The sequence below is a fragment of the Balaenoptera ricei genome, chromosome 1 (assembly GCF_028023285.1).
Source record: "Balaenoptera ricei isolate mBalRic1 chromosome 1, mBalRic1.hap2, whole genome shotgun sequence".
NCBI classification, from domain to species: domain Eukaryota; kingdom Metazoa; phylum Chordata; class Mammalia; order Artiodactyla; family Balaenopteridae; genus Balaenoptera; species Balaenoptera ricei.
In genome coordinates this window covers 22,951,277-22,968,698 of record NC_082639.1, presented here as the reverse complement: position 1 = coordinate 22,968,698, position 17,422 = coordinate 22,951,277, and the positions used below count along the sequence as shown (strand labels likewise).

The 17,422-nt window shown below is 53.4% G+C and overlaps 2 protein-coding genes across 5 annotated transcripts in view; one reads left to right on the top strand and one right to left on the bottom strand.

The window, feature by feature from the left end:
* Positions 1 to 10,314, bottom strand: part of PTPRU (protein tyrosine phosphatase receptor type U) — an 83,830-nt gene extending 73,516 nt beyond the window's left edge. For both annotated transcript variants that reach the window (XM_059917306.1, XM_059917317.1), the window contains exon 1: positions 10,175 to 10,314. In XM_059917306.1, coding sequence (XP_059773289.1) covers positions 10,175 to 10,247 — 73 coding nt within the window. In that variant the 5' untranslated portion in view covers positions 10,248 to 10,314. The remainder of the gene's footprint in view (positions 1 to 10,174) is intronic.
* A 5,810-nt stretch (positions 10,315 to 16,124) lies between these two features.
* Positions 16,125 to 17,422, top strand: part of MECR (mitochondrial trans-2-enoyl-CoA reductase) — a 29,623-nt gene continuing 28,325 nt past the window's right edge. The window contains exon 1 of one of the 3 annotated variants that reach the window (XM_059917277.1): positions 16,125 to 16,342. In XM_059917277.1, coding sequence (XP_059773260.1) covers positions 16,125 to 16,342 — 218 coding nt within the window. The remainder of the gene's footprint in view (positions 16,343 to 17,422) is intronic. The other 2 variants (XM_059917283.1, XM_059917291.1) reach the window with 2 other exon arrangements.

The window sequence follows — 17,422 nt, the reverse complement described above, 5'->3', positions numbered from 1 at the left end:
CTCACCCTTGGCCATTCCTGCCCAACCCAGCCCCATCCCATGTTCTCCACCGCAAAAACAGCTCCGTCTCAGGCCTGTCTAACCCCTACCTCCTCCCTTCTTGAGATCAGAGACTGTCTCTTATGCCTCTGAGCCCCATCCCCAAGCCCTGTGTATAGTAGAATGCCAACCGTGGCTGGACCTACTGACCCCATGATCCCAGCTAGTCTGATCCAGGCGCAAGGACCATGACTCCAGCCCAGAGATCTGGCCCAGCCCACTTCACTGCTCTCCTGGCCCAGATCAACACAACCAGACCTTGGCTAGGGCTCCCCGGAGTTGCCCTCCAGAGCCCTGAATAATTGATGCGCAATTAACAAGGGCAGGGCTGGCAGCAATATGCCCACCTTTTAATCACCCAGCATTCAGCAGAGCTGCAACCAAGAAGAACACCCAGGGCCAGTCCACAGGGAGAGAAAGCTGAGCTGATATCCCCTACAGAAGCCAATACAGAACCCAGCGATGCCAACATCCTTCCATCTCTACTGAGAGTAGAAGGAAGCCAACTACAGCAGGGGAAACTTCGGCCAGGCTCACTCCCCATCTCCCGGATCAATATGCCCAGCAAATCCCAAAGTTAACAGCAGGGCTGCCATGTTGGTAGTGTAAGGGGAAGGCACAGGGCGGGGCCAGACTCCATACAGAGGCAAAGGGCTGAATGGAGGGTTGTTCTTTGCAGAGGTACAGCGGGCAAAGGGTACACAGACCCCTGTAGTGCAGACACCGTGAGTCATATAAAAACACAGTGCAGCGTAGAGAGGCAGAGGGCTGTGCACGAACACGTACAGTGCAAAGATCTGGACTTCCTAACAGTCCCGTGGCAAGAGAGGGCTACGTGGCTGCGGTGTGGCGTGTTGCGGGTGCAATGCAGCAGCTCCACTGTACAGAGGCGGAACGCAGTTATACAACGCAGGGAAGCAGAGAAGTGTACACAAACACCCACACAACACCTGGCACAGCACGGCAGCACTGGTCGGTGCCATGATGCAGTGGAGAGGTGCCCCATGCATCGTGGCCATGACCCAGAGCTGCACAGAGGCACGGTGCAGCAGTGAGCGCCTAGTGGTACATTGGGCTCGCGCTCAGCACCAAGGGATAGGTGTACGCAGGAACACCAAGGGGGTATGTCCAAGCCTCACTAGGCTTGGCACATAGTTGGCGCTCCATGAGTTCTCACTGAAAGGATGTCTAGTGGAGGCGTGCAGAACATGCAGAGATAGAGGGAAGAGAAAGACGTGGTGCAGTGCAGAAGGAACTGCTGGGTGCTTGATACAGTCCCAAGGAGTACAGTAAGTGTAGACTTGAGAGCAGGGGTAGAAAGTGGCACCAAAATGGAATGTAGTAAAGACACCATGTGGAACAGGGAATTCAGTGCCAGAGCTCTGCATCTTGAAATCCAGTAGAACGCACACATCCCAACAGTGAACAGGTACAGTGCAGGGTAGAGGCCCAGGACAGTGACGGTGTGCAGTGCACAGACGCAACACCGGCAACTTGCAAAGGTAATGCCTGCAAAAACCCACGCCAGTCCCGAGCCCAGCAAAATGGCCTCAAGCTGCAGTGTAGCTCCTGACTCCTCGGGCAGTGAGCAGTGGGGGCCAGAGGAACACTGCAGCTAGGCCACCTGAAGCAAAGATGTTGCTCAACTGGGGCTGCCAACAGAAACCTGGGGAAGGACACCAGCTGACACCTCAGTGGCCATACAGGGTGAGATAACCTAGAGCGCGGCGTTACAGCGGCAGTGGTACAGTATGACGGGCTGGGCCAGGAGATGCGCATCTCCAGTGCAGTGCAGTGAAGCAGTGGGACAGAAGTGCTGTGCCGGGCAAAGGGGCACTGTGTTTGTAAAGCGCGACGGTGGACTGCAGACAGGCTGTGGCCGGCCATACCCGATGCAGTGCAGATGCCCCCTACAGCAATGCAGTGCAGTTCAGAGAGGCCATGTGATGCAGATGCAGTGTCGTGGTAGCACGCCATCTGTTGGCACAGTGCGGTGGTGCGTTGCCAGGGACCATGCACAATCCCAGGAGGGTCCACAAGCCCAACACAACATCATCATCCAATAGAGTCACACAGCACAGAAGAGAGCCGCAAAGACACAAATGGCAGCGCAACTGCAGAACAGAGGTACAGCACGACGGGACAATGCGGGTGGAGAATACAGACACGCAGGAGAGTCCACACAGCCAATGTCATGCGGAATCCCACACAGCGCAGTCATGCAGCATAGGGCTGAGATGCAGTGCACTGCAAGGATGCGATGCAGTGGCCCAGTCCTGAGGTGATGGGTCCAGGACTCCCCAGAGAGCACACAGCCAGAGCAGTCCGGGGCTTTGATGCAGAGCAGTTCTTAGCGTGAGGTGAAGAGGTGGCACACTTCTCCCTATGATGCACTGGACAGCAGGGGAGCCGGGACCCCCAGAAGCCCTTGTGCCTACCGCTCTGCCCGGCTGGGCTGGCTACCCCATGGATTGGGGGTGAGGCCTCATCTGCCCTGCGGGCTTCCCCCCACCTCACCTCCCACTCCCAGCATCTTCCACCCCAGTGACTCTCCAAGGGCACAGGATGAAGCCACTGCCACCCGTGGGGCACACAGCCAGAACTGAGCACATTGTCCAGGTATTTCTATCTGAGCAGGGCCCCAGCACGCAGGCAGGAGAACAATGAATTCAGATTCTGCTGAAAAGCTTTTGGACAATTAAAGCACATCCCCTGGCCCACAGCCCAGGGCCAGGCAGTGTGGGGCAGGACGAGAGAGAGACGCAGAGGGAGACCTATTGGATTAGGCCCTGGCACAGGGTGGGCGGGAAGTGGAATGAACGGAGGGGAGGGGGTGAGAGGCGAGCCAGACCCGATGACCTGGATGGTCACTCCAGCGCTCCCAGCCACCATCACCCCTCCCAGGCCTGGATTTCATCAGAAGCCAAGAACAAACTTTTCTGAGCACACAGGATGCTGCACTCATACACACACCCTTAATAATAGTTTAGCACATACAGTGGCTTACCACATGCCAGAACCTGTTCTAAACAATACACGTATGTATATAAAACATATCCTCACAGCAACCCCGTGCAGTGGGTTCGTTCCATTATTATCCCCATCTCACAGATGAGAACACTAAAGGCCCAGAGAGGTCAAGTAACTTGCCCAAGGGTTACATGGCTAGCACTGGTAGAGTGAGGATTCGAACCCAGATGGTGTGGCTCCCAAGTCCGTGCTCTCCACCACCACACTCGAGGTACAAACACACAGGCACACATGCACAACCACAAGGGAGTACACACACACACATGCAAACACACACATACACACATAGACACATCCTGAGCAATGTATTTCCCACTCTCTCAGCTGAGACCCAACTGTCCTGTCCAGATAGGTTTCTGATACCTCCCAGTTGTCACCTCTTATCCCCCCTCAGCTGTCCCATATCCCCCTTCTATCCATCCCTCACCTGTCCCCCAACCCTCAGTTGTTCCCCCAACACCACCTGTCCCCTCATTCCCAGCTGTTCCCACCCCCCAGATATATCTTTATTGCAAGTAATCTCCCATCCCCCTCCCGTTGTCCCCCTCCCCCAAGTTGTCACTCCACCCCAGCTGTGATCTTGCTCATCAAATATCTCCAACACCCCTTCCCAACTTCCCTATCCCAATCCCTTCATCCTCTCCACCTATACTCAGCTCCCAAATCTCAGGGACCCCTCTAAGCCCCCTTTTCCTCATCCCTCCAGATTCACCACCAGGTCCTGGGGTCTGCACCCTGGGAATCTGCTCAAGACCTCCTGAATCATCCAGTAACAGCTATCTTCTGAGTTGTCAACCCCAGGGGTCCTCCCCAGCCATTCTTCAGGCAATGGCAGCCCCACCCAGGGCCAGCCAAGGGGGGATACCGGCCCCCAACCATGACTGCCCTCTGGAGCCCCAGCTCCACCCCCACTCCCTCTGAGCCTTCCCTGTGTACCCAGGGGTCCACAACAATGCAAACACTGAGTAGGCACATGCCATGTACAAGGCCCTGGGGACGGGAGATGACAATGACCCAGCCCAGCCCTTCCTCCCAGCCTAGTGGGGAAGGAGACGGAAAACACTGCAGCCCACTGACACATGTGCATGGTGGGAGAAACCTGGCCAACCGTATCGGTTGGCGTCTGGGAAGGCTGTCCTGGGGAAGTGACATCAGAGCTGGACTTCTGAAGGCTGAGCGAGTAGCCAGGCCTCCAGGAAGCAAGACGGGTGGGAGTGGTGTTCTCGGCAGAAAGCACAGCACGTGCAAAGGCAGAGAGGCGTGAAAGGGCCTGGCAGGTTCTGGGATCAACATCGGCCTGGTGAGCCTGGATCATAAGGCGGACGTGGGGAGTGGGGTCAGGGGAGGAGAGGCATAAACATGAAGCTGTCATGGAAAGCAGAGGCTGGGTCATACAGGGTCTTATCTGTCATGTTAGGCTTTGGTCCTTGGGTGCTGGAGAGTCTTCAGCTTAGAACAAGGGAGTGGCAGGATCCTATGCCTGCCTGAGAGGTCATTCAGATCCCGGGGTGGTAGAAGCACTGGCAAGTCGATGGCAGAATGGAGACCAAGGAGGGGGCTGCTGCAATCGTCCAGGCAAGAAATGATGGGGCTGGAGAGGAGGGGACATGGATTCAGCAAAACCTTCTTCAGTGGCCACTGAGCAACAGGCCATCCACTCCTTGAGGTGTCCGGGCCTCACTAAAGATGCTGTAGGCCTTGCACCTCTAGACCAGCACTGTCTATAGAATTTTTTGCTGTGATGGAAATGCTCTCTACCTTCACAGACTGACCAATTCAATAGCTACTAGCAACAGGCGACTCTTGAGGACTTGAAATCTGGCTGGTGAGACTGAAGGACCGAATGCTTATTTTAATGAACTGTAGCTAAGTGGCCACCATACTGAAGAGAGCAGGTAGAGAACATTTCCATCATTTTAGAAAGTCCTATTGGATAACACAGCTCTAGAATGACAAACCATAGAGAAGCAGAACCACTGGGGTCTCCTCCAGAGGGTGCTGGCATTGGAGGCTGTAGGGAGATGAGGAGGCAAGCCCCAGGGAAGGCGGTGTCACAGGCTGAGCTGGCACAGCCCCAGTCCCTGGTCCATAGCTGGGCACGGTCACCGGGACACTCCCCACCCAAACATGCATATCCCTTTCCAGGAGACGCAGACACCTAAATATACAGACACACAGACCACAGGGCACCCCACAGCCAAACTCACAAACACCTGGGTACTCCAATGCATGCGCACCCCACTGCCGGATACATAGATACCCCACACCCGGACACTTGGGTACCCACACCCAGACACCCAGGCACATGGGCAGCCTGGGCAGCCCCACAGCTGGACACAACACGGCTACACTCCCACACACCCATTAACCTGAGGACTCCCAGACACCTGGATACACCCACCTCTGGATCCAGAGACACTGGGATATCCTTATGCTGACACACCTGGTTCCTCCCACATCCTGGTACTGGGACACCCACACCCAGAACCTGAGACACCACCCACCCAAATAGCTCCACCCCCAAACTCCAGGAATCTGACACTTGGATACCCAGACACCCCAGCATCAGGCTCCCCAGGTTCAGACCAGCTTGTCGCCTCCTTACTCCAAATTCAGATTCTGCCACACAGGGTAACCAGATGGCTAGACTCCCTGAGAAGTCACACATGTGTCCTGTGCCCCAGGCTACAATCATACAATCACAACCACACACACACACACACACACACACACACACACACACTGACTGCCCAGATGTCAGAATCACACCTGCACACACCTCAGCCTCCTCCCCGAACCCCACCTGCAGGGGTCAACACAGGGGGCAGCTCTCCTCCCTTCCTGGGCTCACAGGCAGCCAGGACAGAGGCTGAGACAGAGGACAGAGTCTGCCCTCCTGCCGCAGGGCCCTCCCCTCCTCCCCAGACGCTCAGACTGACAGTTGGGACTCGATGCCTCTCACCAACTGCCGAATCTCCAGCACAAAGAGCTGAGACCAGGGGCCGGACAGGCCCTGCCAGCTGCTGGGGGGCAAGGGCAGTGGGGGTGGGGCTCGGGGAGGGGGCCACGGAGGACGGTGGCTGGGGGGAGGGGCTGGCAGGCAGAGAGTTGACCTCTCCAACTCACAGCTCCCAGACAACACTCTCTGCATGGCCTTTTCACACACAACACCATCCCCCAGCAGAATTTTCCAGATTCCTGGAGGGAAACCTATTTCTGTAATCTCTACTTTCAGTGGAGTCAGTGCGCCCCCATCTGGCATCTCCAGCTCAGAACCTGACCCACTGGACATCACTCATTCTTTCATGCTGGGTGTATTTACTCAGCAGGAGTGGGCCAGGCCTTGTACCTGGCACTAAAGATTCATAAGGGAACTAAATACCCAGTCCCTGTCCCCACAGAGCTCATGGTCTGTAAGGAAGAAAGGACAAATAAACTGTAATTACAATAATTACAGTGTTATGGAAAAACCTAATCAACCCCCACCCTCCCTTTTTAGGCTAGAAGGGGGAGTAACCAAGGAAGGCTTCAGAGAGGAGGTGATGTCTAAGCTAAAATCCGAAGGAGGAGCAGGAGCTCACCCAGTGAAGAGGTGGAGTTAGAGAGTTCTAGGGAGAAAATGTAGCTTGTGCAAAGGCCCAGAGAGGAGATGGCAGGAGTGGACATTTAGTGGGTATTAGTAAGTGGGTTAGACTGGCCACAGCATAGGATGCAAGGCAAGTAGTACAAAGCTGATGGGACTGGACAGGCAGGCAGGGGTTAGAGCAGGCAAGAGGACATAGGGGGAGGCACTTAACCCAGGAGGTAATGGGGAGCCTTCAAAGGGTTTCAAACCAAGGTTTCAAACATGTGTTTTAGGAAGATCCCTGACACTATGGAGGGAGGGGTGGAGGAAGAGGCTGGAGCCTTCCTGCCTGTGAAAGATGGATGAGGACGGAGAGAAGGGGACAGATGAGAGAGACCCTGAGATGGCATAAAGGTAGGATGCATCAGGATGCAGGGAGAGCAGCTTGGAGGAGGGAGAGGGTTAAAAGAGGAAGGAGGGCACAAGGTACCCCAGCAACTCTAGCTAACCCAGCCCTGCATGAAAAGCCACCACCCACCCCATTCTAGCTTAGTTGATGAAGGCATGGAAGGATGGCGGCATGCCTGGAGCAAGCAGGGTGTCCACCCTGGATTTCCCCTGACACCAGAGCTAGGAGGGAGGCCGTCCAGGAGCTCAGCACCTCCCCCAACTCTGGCCACTCGCACATCTTCCTGCTGAGTCCCTCCCCCACCCCCAGGGAGAAAGGCCAGCTGCCCAGACAAGCCTTTATTGCCCAATCTGAAACCACTGGGCAGCCTCTCCCTCATTCCTGCTGTCCACAACTCCAGCAACCAAAAGGACAAAATGAGCTAGAACACAGCAGAATAAATTACTGCCAGATTTGCACGGCTCAGAGACATCACCACCCACCCTTTGGGGGAGGGAGACTCAGGAGGCCTTCAGGGAGCTGGGCTGACTCTAACCAACTTGGGGACAAGGGGACATCACACCCCTTCTCCTAAGGGCTTCTGAATTAAGCTCAACAGTAATAGCTACAGGTGCCAGGAACTGTAGAAGTGAAGTGACTTGCCCAAGGTCACAGGGACAGCATGTGGCAGAGACAGATTTGAACCCAGGTCCTCCTGGCTTCAAATCACAGTCTCTGGCTCTGTAGCAGTCCTCAAAACCATCTTTTGTTCCCTGGCACTCACAAACAGAGCTTTAGTTTACAATCTACCAAGTACCATACACCTTCATTATGAAGCCCATGGGGCAGATGAGGAAAGGGCGGCCCCAAGAATGTAAGTAACCCACTCAAGATCTCACTCCCAAACCTCAGTCCTTGACAGTCTCCCCTACTGGCAGGAGCTGGGGCACCTGAGGGTTCTTGGAATCAAGATGATGGTGGCAGGGATGGGGGAGCATGTACCCTTGGTTTGATCTCAGGGTGGGGGAGGGGGACAAAGTTGCTGCAGGACAGGGGGAGGGGTTGGGGGAGGATAAGGAGGGAGGTCGCCTTAGGCGTCCTCTCGGGCACCGAGCGGTCAAAGCTAAAGCTGTGCACGATGGCCTGGGGCCGGGGGGCCCGGCCGAGCTGAGAGCCCGTGGCCGGAGCGGCTGCAGGTGCCCAGGGAGCTCCGCCCGAGGGGCCGGAGGGAGCAGCGGGGCAGCGAACGCTATCGGGAGAGGCCAGTTCACGGAGACCGGCGGCCTGAAGGAGTCTCTGGGGCCGACGTGCTTCTGCCTGTGTCTTGGCTCGGGTATCCGTCTGGGGCGTCTCCCCGTTACTCAGCGCCCCGGGTACCAGGCTGAAGCCGCCCAACTGGAGGGGGTAGGGATGCTGAGGCCGCCACCGGTAAGGGACCGGCCACCGCCGCCCCAGGGGAGGCATCGGGCGCAACTCCGCAGGAGAGGGCCGCAGTCTGGGATCCCAGGCCTCAGGGTAGGATGGGGGGTTGGGAAGGGGGTGGACAGACACACCAACACACACACAGACCACACACGGTCCACAGCCCACACGGGTACACAGCTTTAGATACACACATTCAGAAACGCTACACACACACACACACACAACACACCCCAAAAGACTCCAGACTCCAAAACACACCCAGAGACAGCGCGGTCATACAGCACACAGAAGCACGGAGACACACGCTCACACACGTACACTCACTCACGGCCGTCCCGGCCGGCGGGGAGGCCGCACAAAGTTGCGGAGTCGACTGAGGGGGTGTCCCGGGAGACCCCTGCGTTCGCGGCGCCCCCAGCGCGCAACGGGAGGGGGCGCCGTCCGGCCGCCCAGAGCCAGGCCCGGCCCGCCCGGACTCACCCCCGCCCCGCTGCCCTGGAGCAGCCACGGCCCGGCCCCCGCAGGAGCGCCCGGCCGCCCGGCCTTCCCCTCCCGCCGGCCTCGGCGCGCCCCGCGGGCCCCCGCGTCCGCCCCCCACCCCCGCGCCCGACCCTCCCCGGCCCCGGCCCGGGCGCCCCGCAGCCCCGGCGCCGCCTCGGCTCTGCCGCCAGCCAGCGCCGCGCCGAACTTGCGAAACAACAAACAGCCCGAAATGTCGGAGTCAGCGGCCGCCGGGCCCCCATCCCTCCCTGGCGAGCCTCAGGCCCGGCCCGACCCGGGCGGGGAAGGGAGGAGAAGGGAGGGGGCGCCGCCACGACAACTTGTTCCGGGCCCGCGCGCCCCACACGCACACCCGAGGGACACACACACATACACACACACACCCTGCCACCGCCCCCTCGGGCGGCCCCGGGCCCCGGGCACATGCTCAGCCACGGCCCAGGCGCGCACCACACTCGCAACATTCCCGGACACGCAGCCAGCACGCACGAACACACTCACATCCGTTCCAGACACGCTCCTACACACGCATTCCCGGCACACTTGGCATTCACTCGGACCCGCGCAGCCCCCCGGCGGCGCACACCACCAACCCCAGACACTCCCACACGTACACATTGCGCACACGGCGCACGGACACACACGTTCCGGACCCGTTCCCACGCCTTCACACACGTACACGGATCTCACAAGCACACACACCGCACACGCGTTCCCTGCTCCGCACGCGGGCAGAATCCACAGAGCACTCTTCGCCACACGCAGAACACAAACACGCGAGCCATCCTCGGACACACAACAAACAACACTCCGGGCTAGGGCACACAAAATGCCCACAAATGCAACACATTAGCAGACACAACTCCTGCCACACAACCAAACTCAAATGTACAAACAACAGGCACACAATCCTACTTGGCCCCACACACACTACACAGTGGCAGAGACACAAGAGCGCACACCCCATGCCTCGATGCACACAACATTCACCCCAACATACTTGTGGACACACAACACACACAGCACCTCTTCTTGCACGTAACTCAGGACACACACCATTCGCAGGCACACAACAACCTGAGCACACGATCGCACATCCAACACTCAGACACACAGGGAGCAGGCTCGCAACGTCCGGTCACCCAACACTCCCACTTTCTTTCGAGCTACGCCACGGGCGCCGGGGGCTCCGCGGGGCAAGCTGGGTCCGACCGACTCGCGCTTACCTGCCGGAGTCTCGGTCTCGGGCGCGCAGAGCTGGAAGGTGAGCGCCAGGACGAGAGCCTGGGCGCGGGCCATGGTGCGCCGCAGCCTGCCCCGGGGGCCCGGCGCGGGGGGCGCAGCCGCCGGAGCCCGAGCCGGGCCCGAGGCGAGCCAGAGCCGGAGCGAAGCGGCGCGGCGCGGAGCGGGACTGGCGCCGAGTCCAGAGCGGGAGCCCAAGCAAGCGGGGCGCTGACGTCAGGCTCGGCCGCGCGTTCCTCGGTCTCGAGGCGCCCCCTGCTGGCAGCCGCGCGAGCCGCTGCCGGGTTCGGTCGCCCGCGGCCCTCACGCGCCCCTCCCCCACTCCCGGACCCCCTGGAGATCCCGGGCTGGGCCCGGATGCCCACCAGCCTCTGCACCCACCGGGCACCGACATTCTTAGGTGAGCAGGTCCACGCCTCTGCTCACTGCCCGCGCCTAGCTCCCACACAGCTCTCCAGGACAGAGACCAGGGACACCCGGCCTCTCAGTCCCATCCAACGCTTGAATCCCCTCTACCTAGATCCCGTCAAATGCGCATCCATACATACCTCCAAGGACAGGGAGCTCATCACCTACCAAAAGCGGGTGGTGGGGTCTTTGGGAAAGCTAGCTTTTAACGTCGTTCATAGTATTCCTTTACCATCCTTTTAAAGTCCATGGGATCCGTAGTGATGTCCCCCCTTTCATTTCTGATATTAGTAATTTGTGTCCTCTCTCTTCTTTTCTTGGTCTGGCTAGAGGCTTATCGATGTATTGATCTTTTCAAAGAACCAGCTTCTGGTTTGGCTGATTTTTCTCTATTGATTTCCCATTTTCCATTTCACTGATTTCAGCTCTAATCTTTGTTATTTTCCTGCTTCCTTGGCATTCAATTTGCTCTTGTTTTTCTAGTTTCCTAAGGCAGAAGTTTAGACGATCAATTGCAGATCTTTCTTCTTTTCTCATATATGCATTCAGTGCTATAAATTTCCCTCTGGGCACTGCTTTCCCCACATCCCCCAAATTTTGATAAGTTGTGTTTTCATTTAGTTTGAAATTTTAAAATTCCTCTTGAGATTTCTCCTTTGACCCATGTGTTATTTAGAAGTGTGTTAATAATCTCCAAGTATTTGGGGATTTTTCAACTCTCTTTCTGTTATTGAATTCTAGTTAATTCCACTATGGTCTGAGAGCAATCACTGTATGATTCTTTTCTTTTAAATTTGTTAAGGTGTGTTTTATGGCCCAGTAGGTGGTCTATCTTGGTGAAAACTCCATGTGATCTTGGGAAGAATGTGTATTCTGCTGTTGTTGGATGAAGTAGTCTTTAGATGACCTCTATATTTAGTTGATTGATGGTGTTGTGGAGTTCAACTATGTCCTTTCTGATTTTCTGCCTGCTGGATATGTTCATTTCTTTTTTTTATTTATTTATTTACTTATTTATTTTTGGCTGCGTTGGGTCTTCGTTGCTGTGCATGGGCTTTCTCTAGTTGCGGCGAGCAGGGGCTACTCTTCGTTGCAGTGCATGGGCTTCTCCTTGCAGTGGCTTCTCTTGTTGCGGAGCATGGGCTCTAGGCGTGCAGGCTTCAGTAGTTGTGGCATGTAGGCTTCGGTAGTTGTGGCATGTGGGCTTCAGTAGTTGTGGCTCATGGGCTCTAGAGCACAGGCTCAGTAGTTGTGGCGCATGGGCTTAGCTGCTCCACGGCACGTGGGATCCTCCCAGACCAGGGCTCAAACCTGTGTCCCCTGCATCAGCAGGTGGATTCTCAACCACTGTGCCACCAGGGAAGTCGTATGTTCATTTCTGACAGAGAGATGTTGAAGTCTCCAACTGTAATAGTGGATTCAGCTATTTCTCCTTGCAATGCTGGCTTTTAAAAAGTTCTTTCTCTTTATGCCGTGAAATCTGCCCCCCTCACTCACTCTCACTGATTCTAGTCTATCCCCTGGATACACAGCTTAAGTCCATTTGGGCATCTGCCCAGTATAAGCTCTTGTACAATGACCACAAACTAGTTGTCCATTAGTATATAAGACCAGGCACCTTCTATGTGCTTCACCCACATAGACTCATTTAATCCCCACCACTATCATTCTCATTACGCAGTTGAGAAAATTAAGGTACAGAGAAAGAAAGTGGCTTTTCCAAGGTTATGCATAGTATGCAGCAGCACCAAGATTTGAATCAAGGCCATCCGGCTTGAATTGAATAGAAGCTGAGACCTGTCTTCCATCTGGAACAAATCAACGAACACTGGATATTGATTCATCTGTTCAACACTTACTCTAAGCCGAAGTGGAGACATAAAACAGACAAAAATCCCTACCCTCACGGACCTTATATTCCAATGGAAAGACAAGAACAATAAACAACCAAAAAAAGCAAATTCTCTGGTATGTGAGACAGTAATATACTAGAGAAATGGGGGAGAGAAACAGTAAGGGGGAAGGGAATTATTGTAGTTTTAAACAGAGCACCTGCTATATGACATATTCATTATGTGTCTGCACCTCTAGAACATGAGCCCCCTAAGGGCAAGGAATCTGTCTTATATCCCACTGCTTGGTATCTGGCATGTAGTCAGCACTCAATAAATATTGAATGGATGATTGGATAAATGAACGAATGTGGACATGGTTCTTGCCTTCATGAAGCCTACATTTTAGGGGGAGAGACCAATAGCAAACATGCAGACAAGAGACAGAAAGGATCATCCAGAAAAGGAAACTCAAGGAGAAACATCTGATGAAAAGAAGAAACAACCAAGGACGCTGCTGTTTCCAGAGGACTCTTGCAGGAGCCTCATGGCAGGAGTTTACCATTGGTCCTATTTGGGGGGATGTGGAAACTGAGGCTCAGAAAGCATAAGGCATTTCCCCAAGGTCACACAGCTAGTAAATGGTGGGCCCAGAGCTCAGACCTAGATCAGACTGATTCCACAGCCCTCTGCTCTTTGTGCAGGGGAAGACTATGGGCAGAGACTGTGATGGAGGGAGAAAAAGAACACAAGTAACAGATGGACAGATGAAAAGAGAACATTCTGCTCCACTTGAAAAAGACCACAAGCTTCTATAATCCTTGAGAGAAGAAGGAAGGGAAACAGAAAGTCTTGGCCTGGAGTCACTGGCTCAAATTTAGGGAAAAGGAGATGGTACCACAGACAGGGCCAGGCCATGACGAAACTCAATCACTTTCAACTCATGGAATATTCATGGCACCTACCCTGTGCCAGGCCCCATATTGGGTGCTGGTGTCATGGAGATGCGCTAAACATGGCCCCACTCTTGCCTGGAGGGGGAAATGGCACATAAATAAATAAGAGACTATGTCCTAAAGGTCATAACACCAGTCCAAAGAAAACACAAAGGCAGCAGGGGTTAACTCAGCCTAGGGGGTGGAAAACAACATCAAAGAAGGGATATCTGAACCTGGAGTTTCCTAGACAGGCAAGGCAGGGAAGAGCATTTCAGGCAGAAGGAGCAGACTGAATAAAGGCACAGACATGGAAGTACTGGGAAAGGTGGGTGTCAGGTATGGTTGCATCATAGTCTCTACATTGTCCAATAGCAGGAGATAAAGACAGTGTGGAAGTTGGGGTACAAAGGGTCTTAAATGCAAGGCCAGGACAATTGGACCTGAACCCTTCAATCAGTGGTTCTCAAACTGTGCCCCTGAGAAAACCCTGGTGTTCCTCAAGCCAAGCTGAGGCATCCTACTGTTGAATTAAAACCACAGCCATATTTTTCTAATTTGCAAGAAGGTAGATTAATTACAACGAGTAGAAAGTTTTTGTTGTCATTTTAAGGTGTTTTTTCCTCCATATATTTTTCTGTAGAATTTAGAATGTGTTAGTAGTGTGAGAGAATGTTAGAATTAGCATAGAATCATAATTTTATTTACAAGTTTAATATATCAACAGTTCACAGTGTTCTACAAAGAACTGTAGTTTATGGTTCTCCCTGAGTATTGAGGAATCATGGAAGGACTTTAAGCAAGGGAAAGACAAAATCTGGTCTTTCTCTTAGGAAAAAAAAAAAGTCATTCTGGAGGCCTGAGAAAGAAGAAAGTGGGGAGGGAAAAAGAAGGGAGAGAATCTCAGGAAGAAGGTTGTTGACACAGTTCGACCTGATGTCCTGGGCCAAAAGTGAGGCCTATCAGGATGGACAGGGGACTAAGTCCAGCCCCCAAAGAGGAAGACCTGCTGGGTAATTCTCCACACTTCCTGGCTAAGATGCCCAGGAAATGCAGAGGAAACGATTTAGTATAGAAGATAATGTCAACAGCTCAATGTCACCTAGGGAGTCTTCCAACAGAAGTAGAACTGTGGGTCACTGTGAAAATAGAAGATAGGCAAGACTGGGTATTCGTGTGTGTGTGTGTGTGTATTGCGGGACCAAGTCTTTCTCCCACCATGGCACACCAACTTTCTCTAATAATAAAACTAAGTACAAACACGTTTTAAGCATGTACTATGAGCCAGTCTAGATGTTTTACATATGATGTTTCTCATTTAATCTTTACAATAACCCCCAGGAACATTTATCAAATACTTTCATGTGCCAAACATTGTGCTAAATGCTTCAAGTGAATAATATCTCACAACAGCCTTGAATCAGATACTATTATTTCCTTCCTTTTACAGGTAAGGAAGTGGAGACACAGAGAGGCCAGGTGACTTGTCCAAGATCAAATGGACTTGTCCAAGTCCAGTGGCAGAGCCAGGACTCAAAGCCAAGTTTGCTAGAATGCAGCACGTGCACTCTTCATCATGACATTTTCTTTTCTTCCTCAGAGGAAAGGCTCTAAGTTGGCAAGTTTGGGGTCAATAAAATCCAATGAAAGGAATTCTTCCTTATCCTTTGAAGTCCTGGTTCAGTGTTTCTCAAGTTTGTTCCCCAGGCCACCTCCATCAGAATATTCTTGAGAGCTTCTAAGGAATGTAGATTCCTGGACCCTTCCCCAAGATTCTAACTCAGTAGGTCTGAGATGAGACCTCAGGTGAGTTTCATGCATATTGAAGATTTTGAGTCACAGGACCGGCTCCAAGAGCACTCCCTGCAAAGGCGCCCACCCCCACCCCAATCCCAAAACACCTCTCTCCTTCAGACTCCAGCAGTACCCTCTGTCATGTCCTAATATTCAACTAGGGTGTTAGTTACGCTCATGTCTTCCTTCCACTAATAATATGATCTGGCATCTTTCCTGGGCTACACCTTGTTACCCATTGTCCCATTCAATGCTACTGCACCCTGAGCATTCTGAGAGGGGGCTCTCCTTCTTATGATTCCTCCATTGTAATCTGAGCACACTTGGCATTTTACAATGTGCTATCCGGTCCACGACAACATTATTCTGTTGTTCTATCCAATCCTTACAACAATCTTGAAGGAAGTATATTAGCTCCGATGAGAAAGCTGACTCACAGTTTCAGTCACTTGCCCAAGATGGCCAAGCTAAGAAGTGGAGGGTCTAGGATGTGAACCTAAATCTTCAAACACCAAACCCAGTACTCTTGCCTCTACATCAGTTTACATCTACTCTACTTGGTGTAGGGAAGTAAGCTTTGCCACCCTATGCTAGCAGAAGACAGCGGGGATTAAATGAGATAATGCCTTAAAGGGCCTGGCAGAGTGAACACTCAAATGGTGGGGAGGAGGAGAAACTGAGGCCAGAGAAGGTGAAATGTCTTCCCCCCCCCAAGTCAAACACCAAATCGCAGACCATAGACACAGCCTTATGCCAGTCTCAGATGCTCCTAGTTAGGAGTTCAACTCTGGCAGGCTCAGAATCTCCGAGACTCCCTTAAGTCCCTCCAACGACCAGGCCTCACTCCTCAGTCCGTCTCAACAAGCGCCACCGCGCGGACCGCGGAGGAAGGAGACGGCCTTCTAAACGTAGCAAAGGGCGTGGTCACGCGACGGGGCGGGGCGCAGGCGCGAGGTCGCTGGAAGATGACGTATCTCTCAGCGTCCGGCTCTGAGTTAACCGGAGGGAGCATGTGGGTCTGCGGGGCGCTCGGGGCGCGAATCCCGGCTCAGCTACGGCGGCGGCTGTTCCCCGCGTCCCGCCGCCGCCGGCCTGCTGCCGCCGCCTTCTCCGCATCTGCCGAGCCCTCCCGGGTCCGGGCGCTGGTCTATGAGCACCACGGGGACCCAGCCAAGGTCGTCGAGTAAGACACCGCGCCGAAATGGGGCAAGGGAGCTCGGGTTCCTGGAGGGTTTTAAGATGGGCTGTGGAAAATGGGGACTGGAAAGGGAGGGACAAGTCCCGAGGAGGAAGGCAGCGAATAATAGGACCGAAACTGTAGCCAGGGCGTGTGTGGTAGCTCAGAAAGTCGGTGCTTGGAAGTTGAAAACCCGAGAGGCACAGTTATAATTGTAGTAATGGCTGACGTTCATTGATCCTGTACTGTGTGTCGGGCAATCCCTGTGTAAATGGATGCTCTCATTTAATCGTCACAACAACCTTTTGGAGGAGGTACTTGATTTAGCCCCGTTTTGCAGATGAGAAAATGGAAGCATGGGAAGTAAAATCACTTGTCCAAGGTCACACAAGCCAGTAAGTGGCAGAGTCGGAATTTTTGAACCCAGGTCTGTCTGACTGGCCTACGTGAGTTCCTACGCTGTATTATATTATGGAAGGAATTTTCAGAATACTTTTTCGTCCATTTGGATCTTCACATCTCAGAAAGTAGGTCAGAGATCATTGTTTCCATTTTACAGAAGGCAGGGGACTTGTCCAAAGTGATATAGCTAATGAAGATTGGGACAGAGACAGGGATCCGTGGCTTCTGAGTCCTGTCCCGTGTGATTTCCTCTCCACTGCGCTGTGTATGTGCCTTTAGTTAAAAAGAGATCCTGTTTTGGAGCCATACAGACCTAAGGTCAAATACAGGCTCAGCCTCTTAGTAGCTGTTTGATCTTGGACAAGTCACTCGGCCCTTGTTACTTTTATGATTATGTCCTAAAATTCTGTTGGATCTTAACCCATGATTTTCACATGTGGCTCATAAAAACAGTATGTGAATTTTCAACGATTAGAAATCTGCACATAAGTGATTATAGTCATTCAAAAGCTAGTAGGGTCACTAGTGGCGCTAGGGCAAAAGCATGGTGGGTCTGGAATCAGAAGACCTGGGGTCAAATCCTTGCCTCCCTGTCCTAGCTGTGTGTGTTTGGCAAGTTACTGAGATTCTCTAAGCCTCGGTTTCATCACATTTAAAAATGGAGACAATGTAGTCATAGCTCAT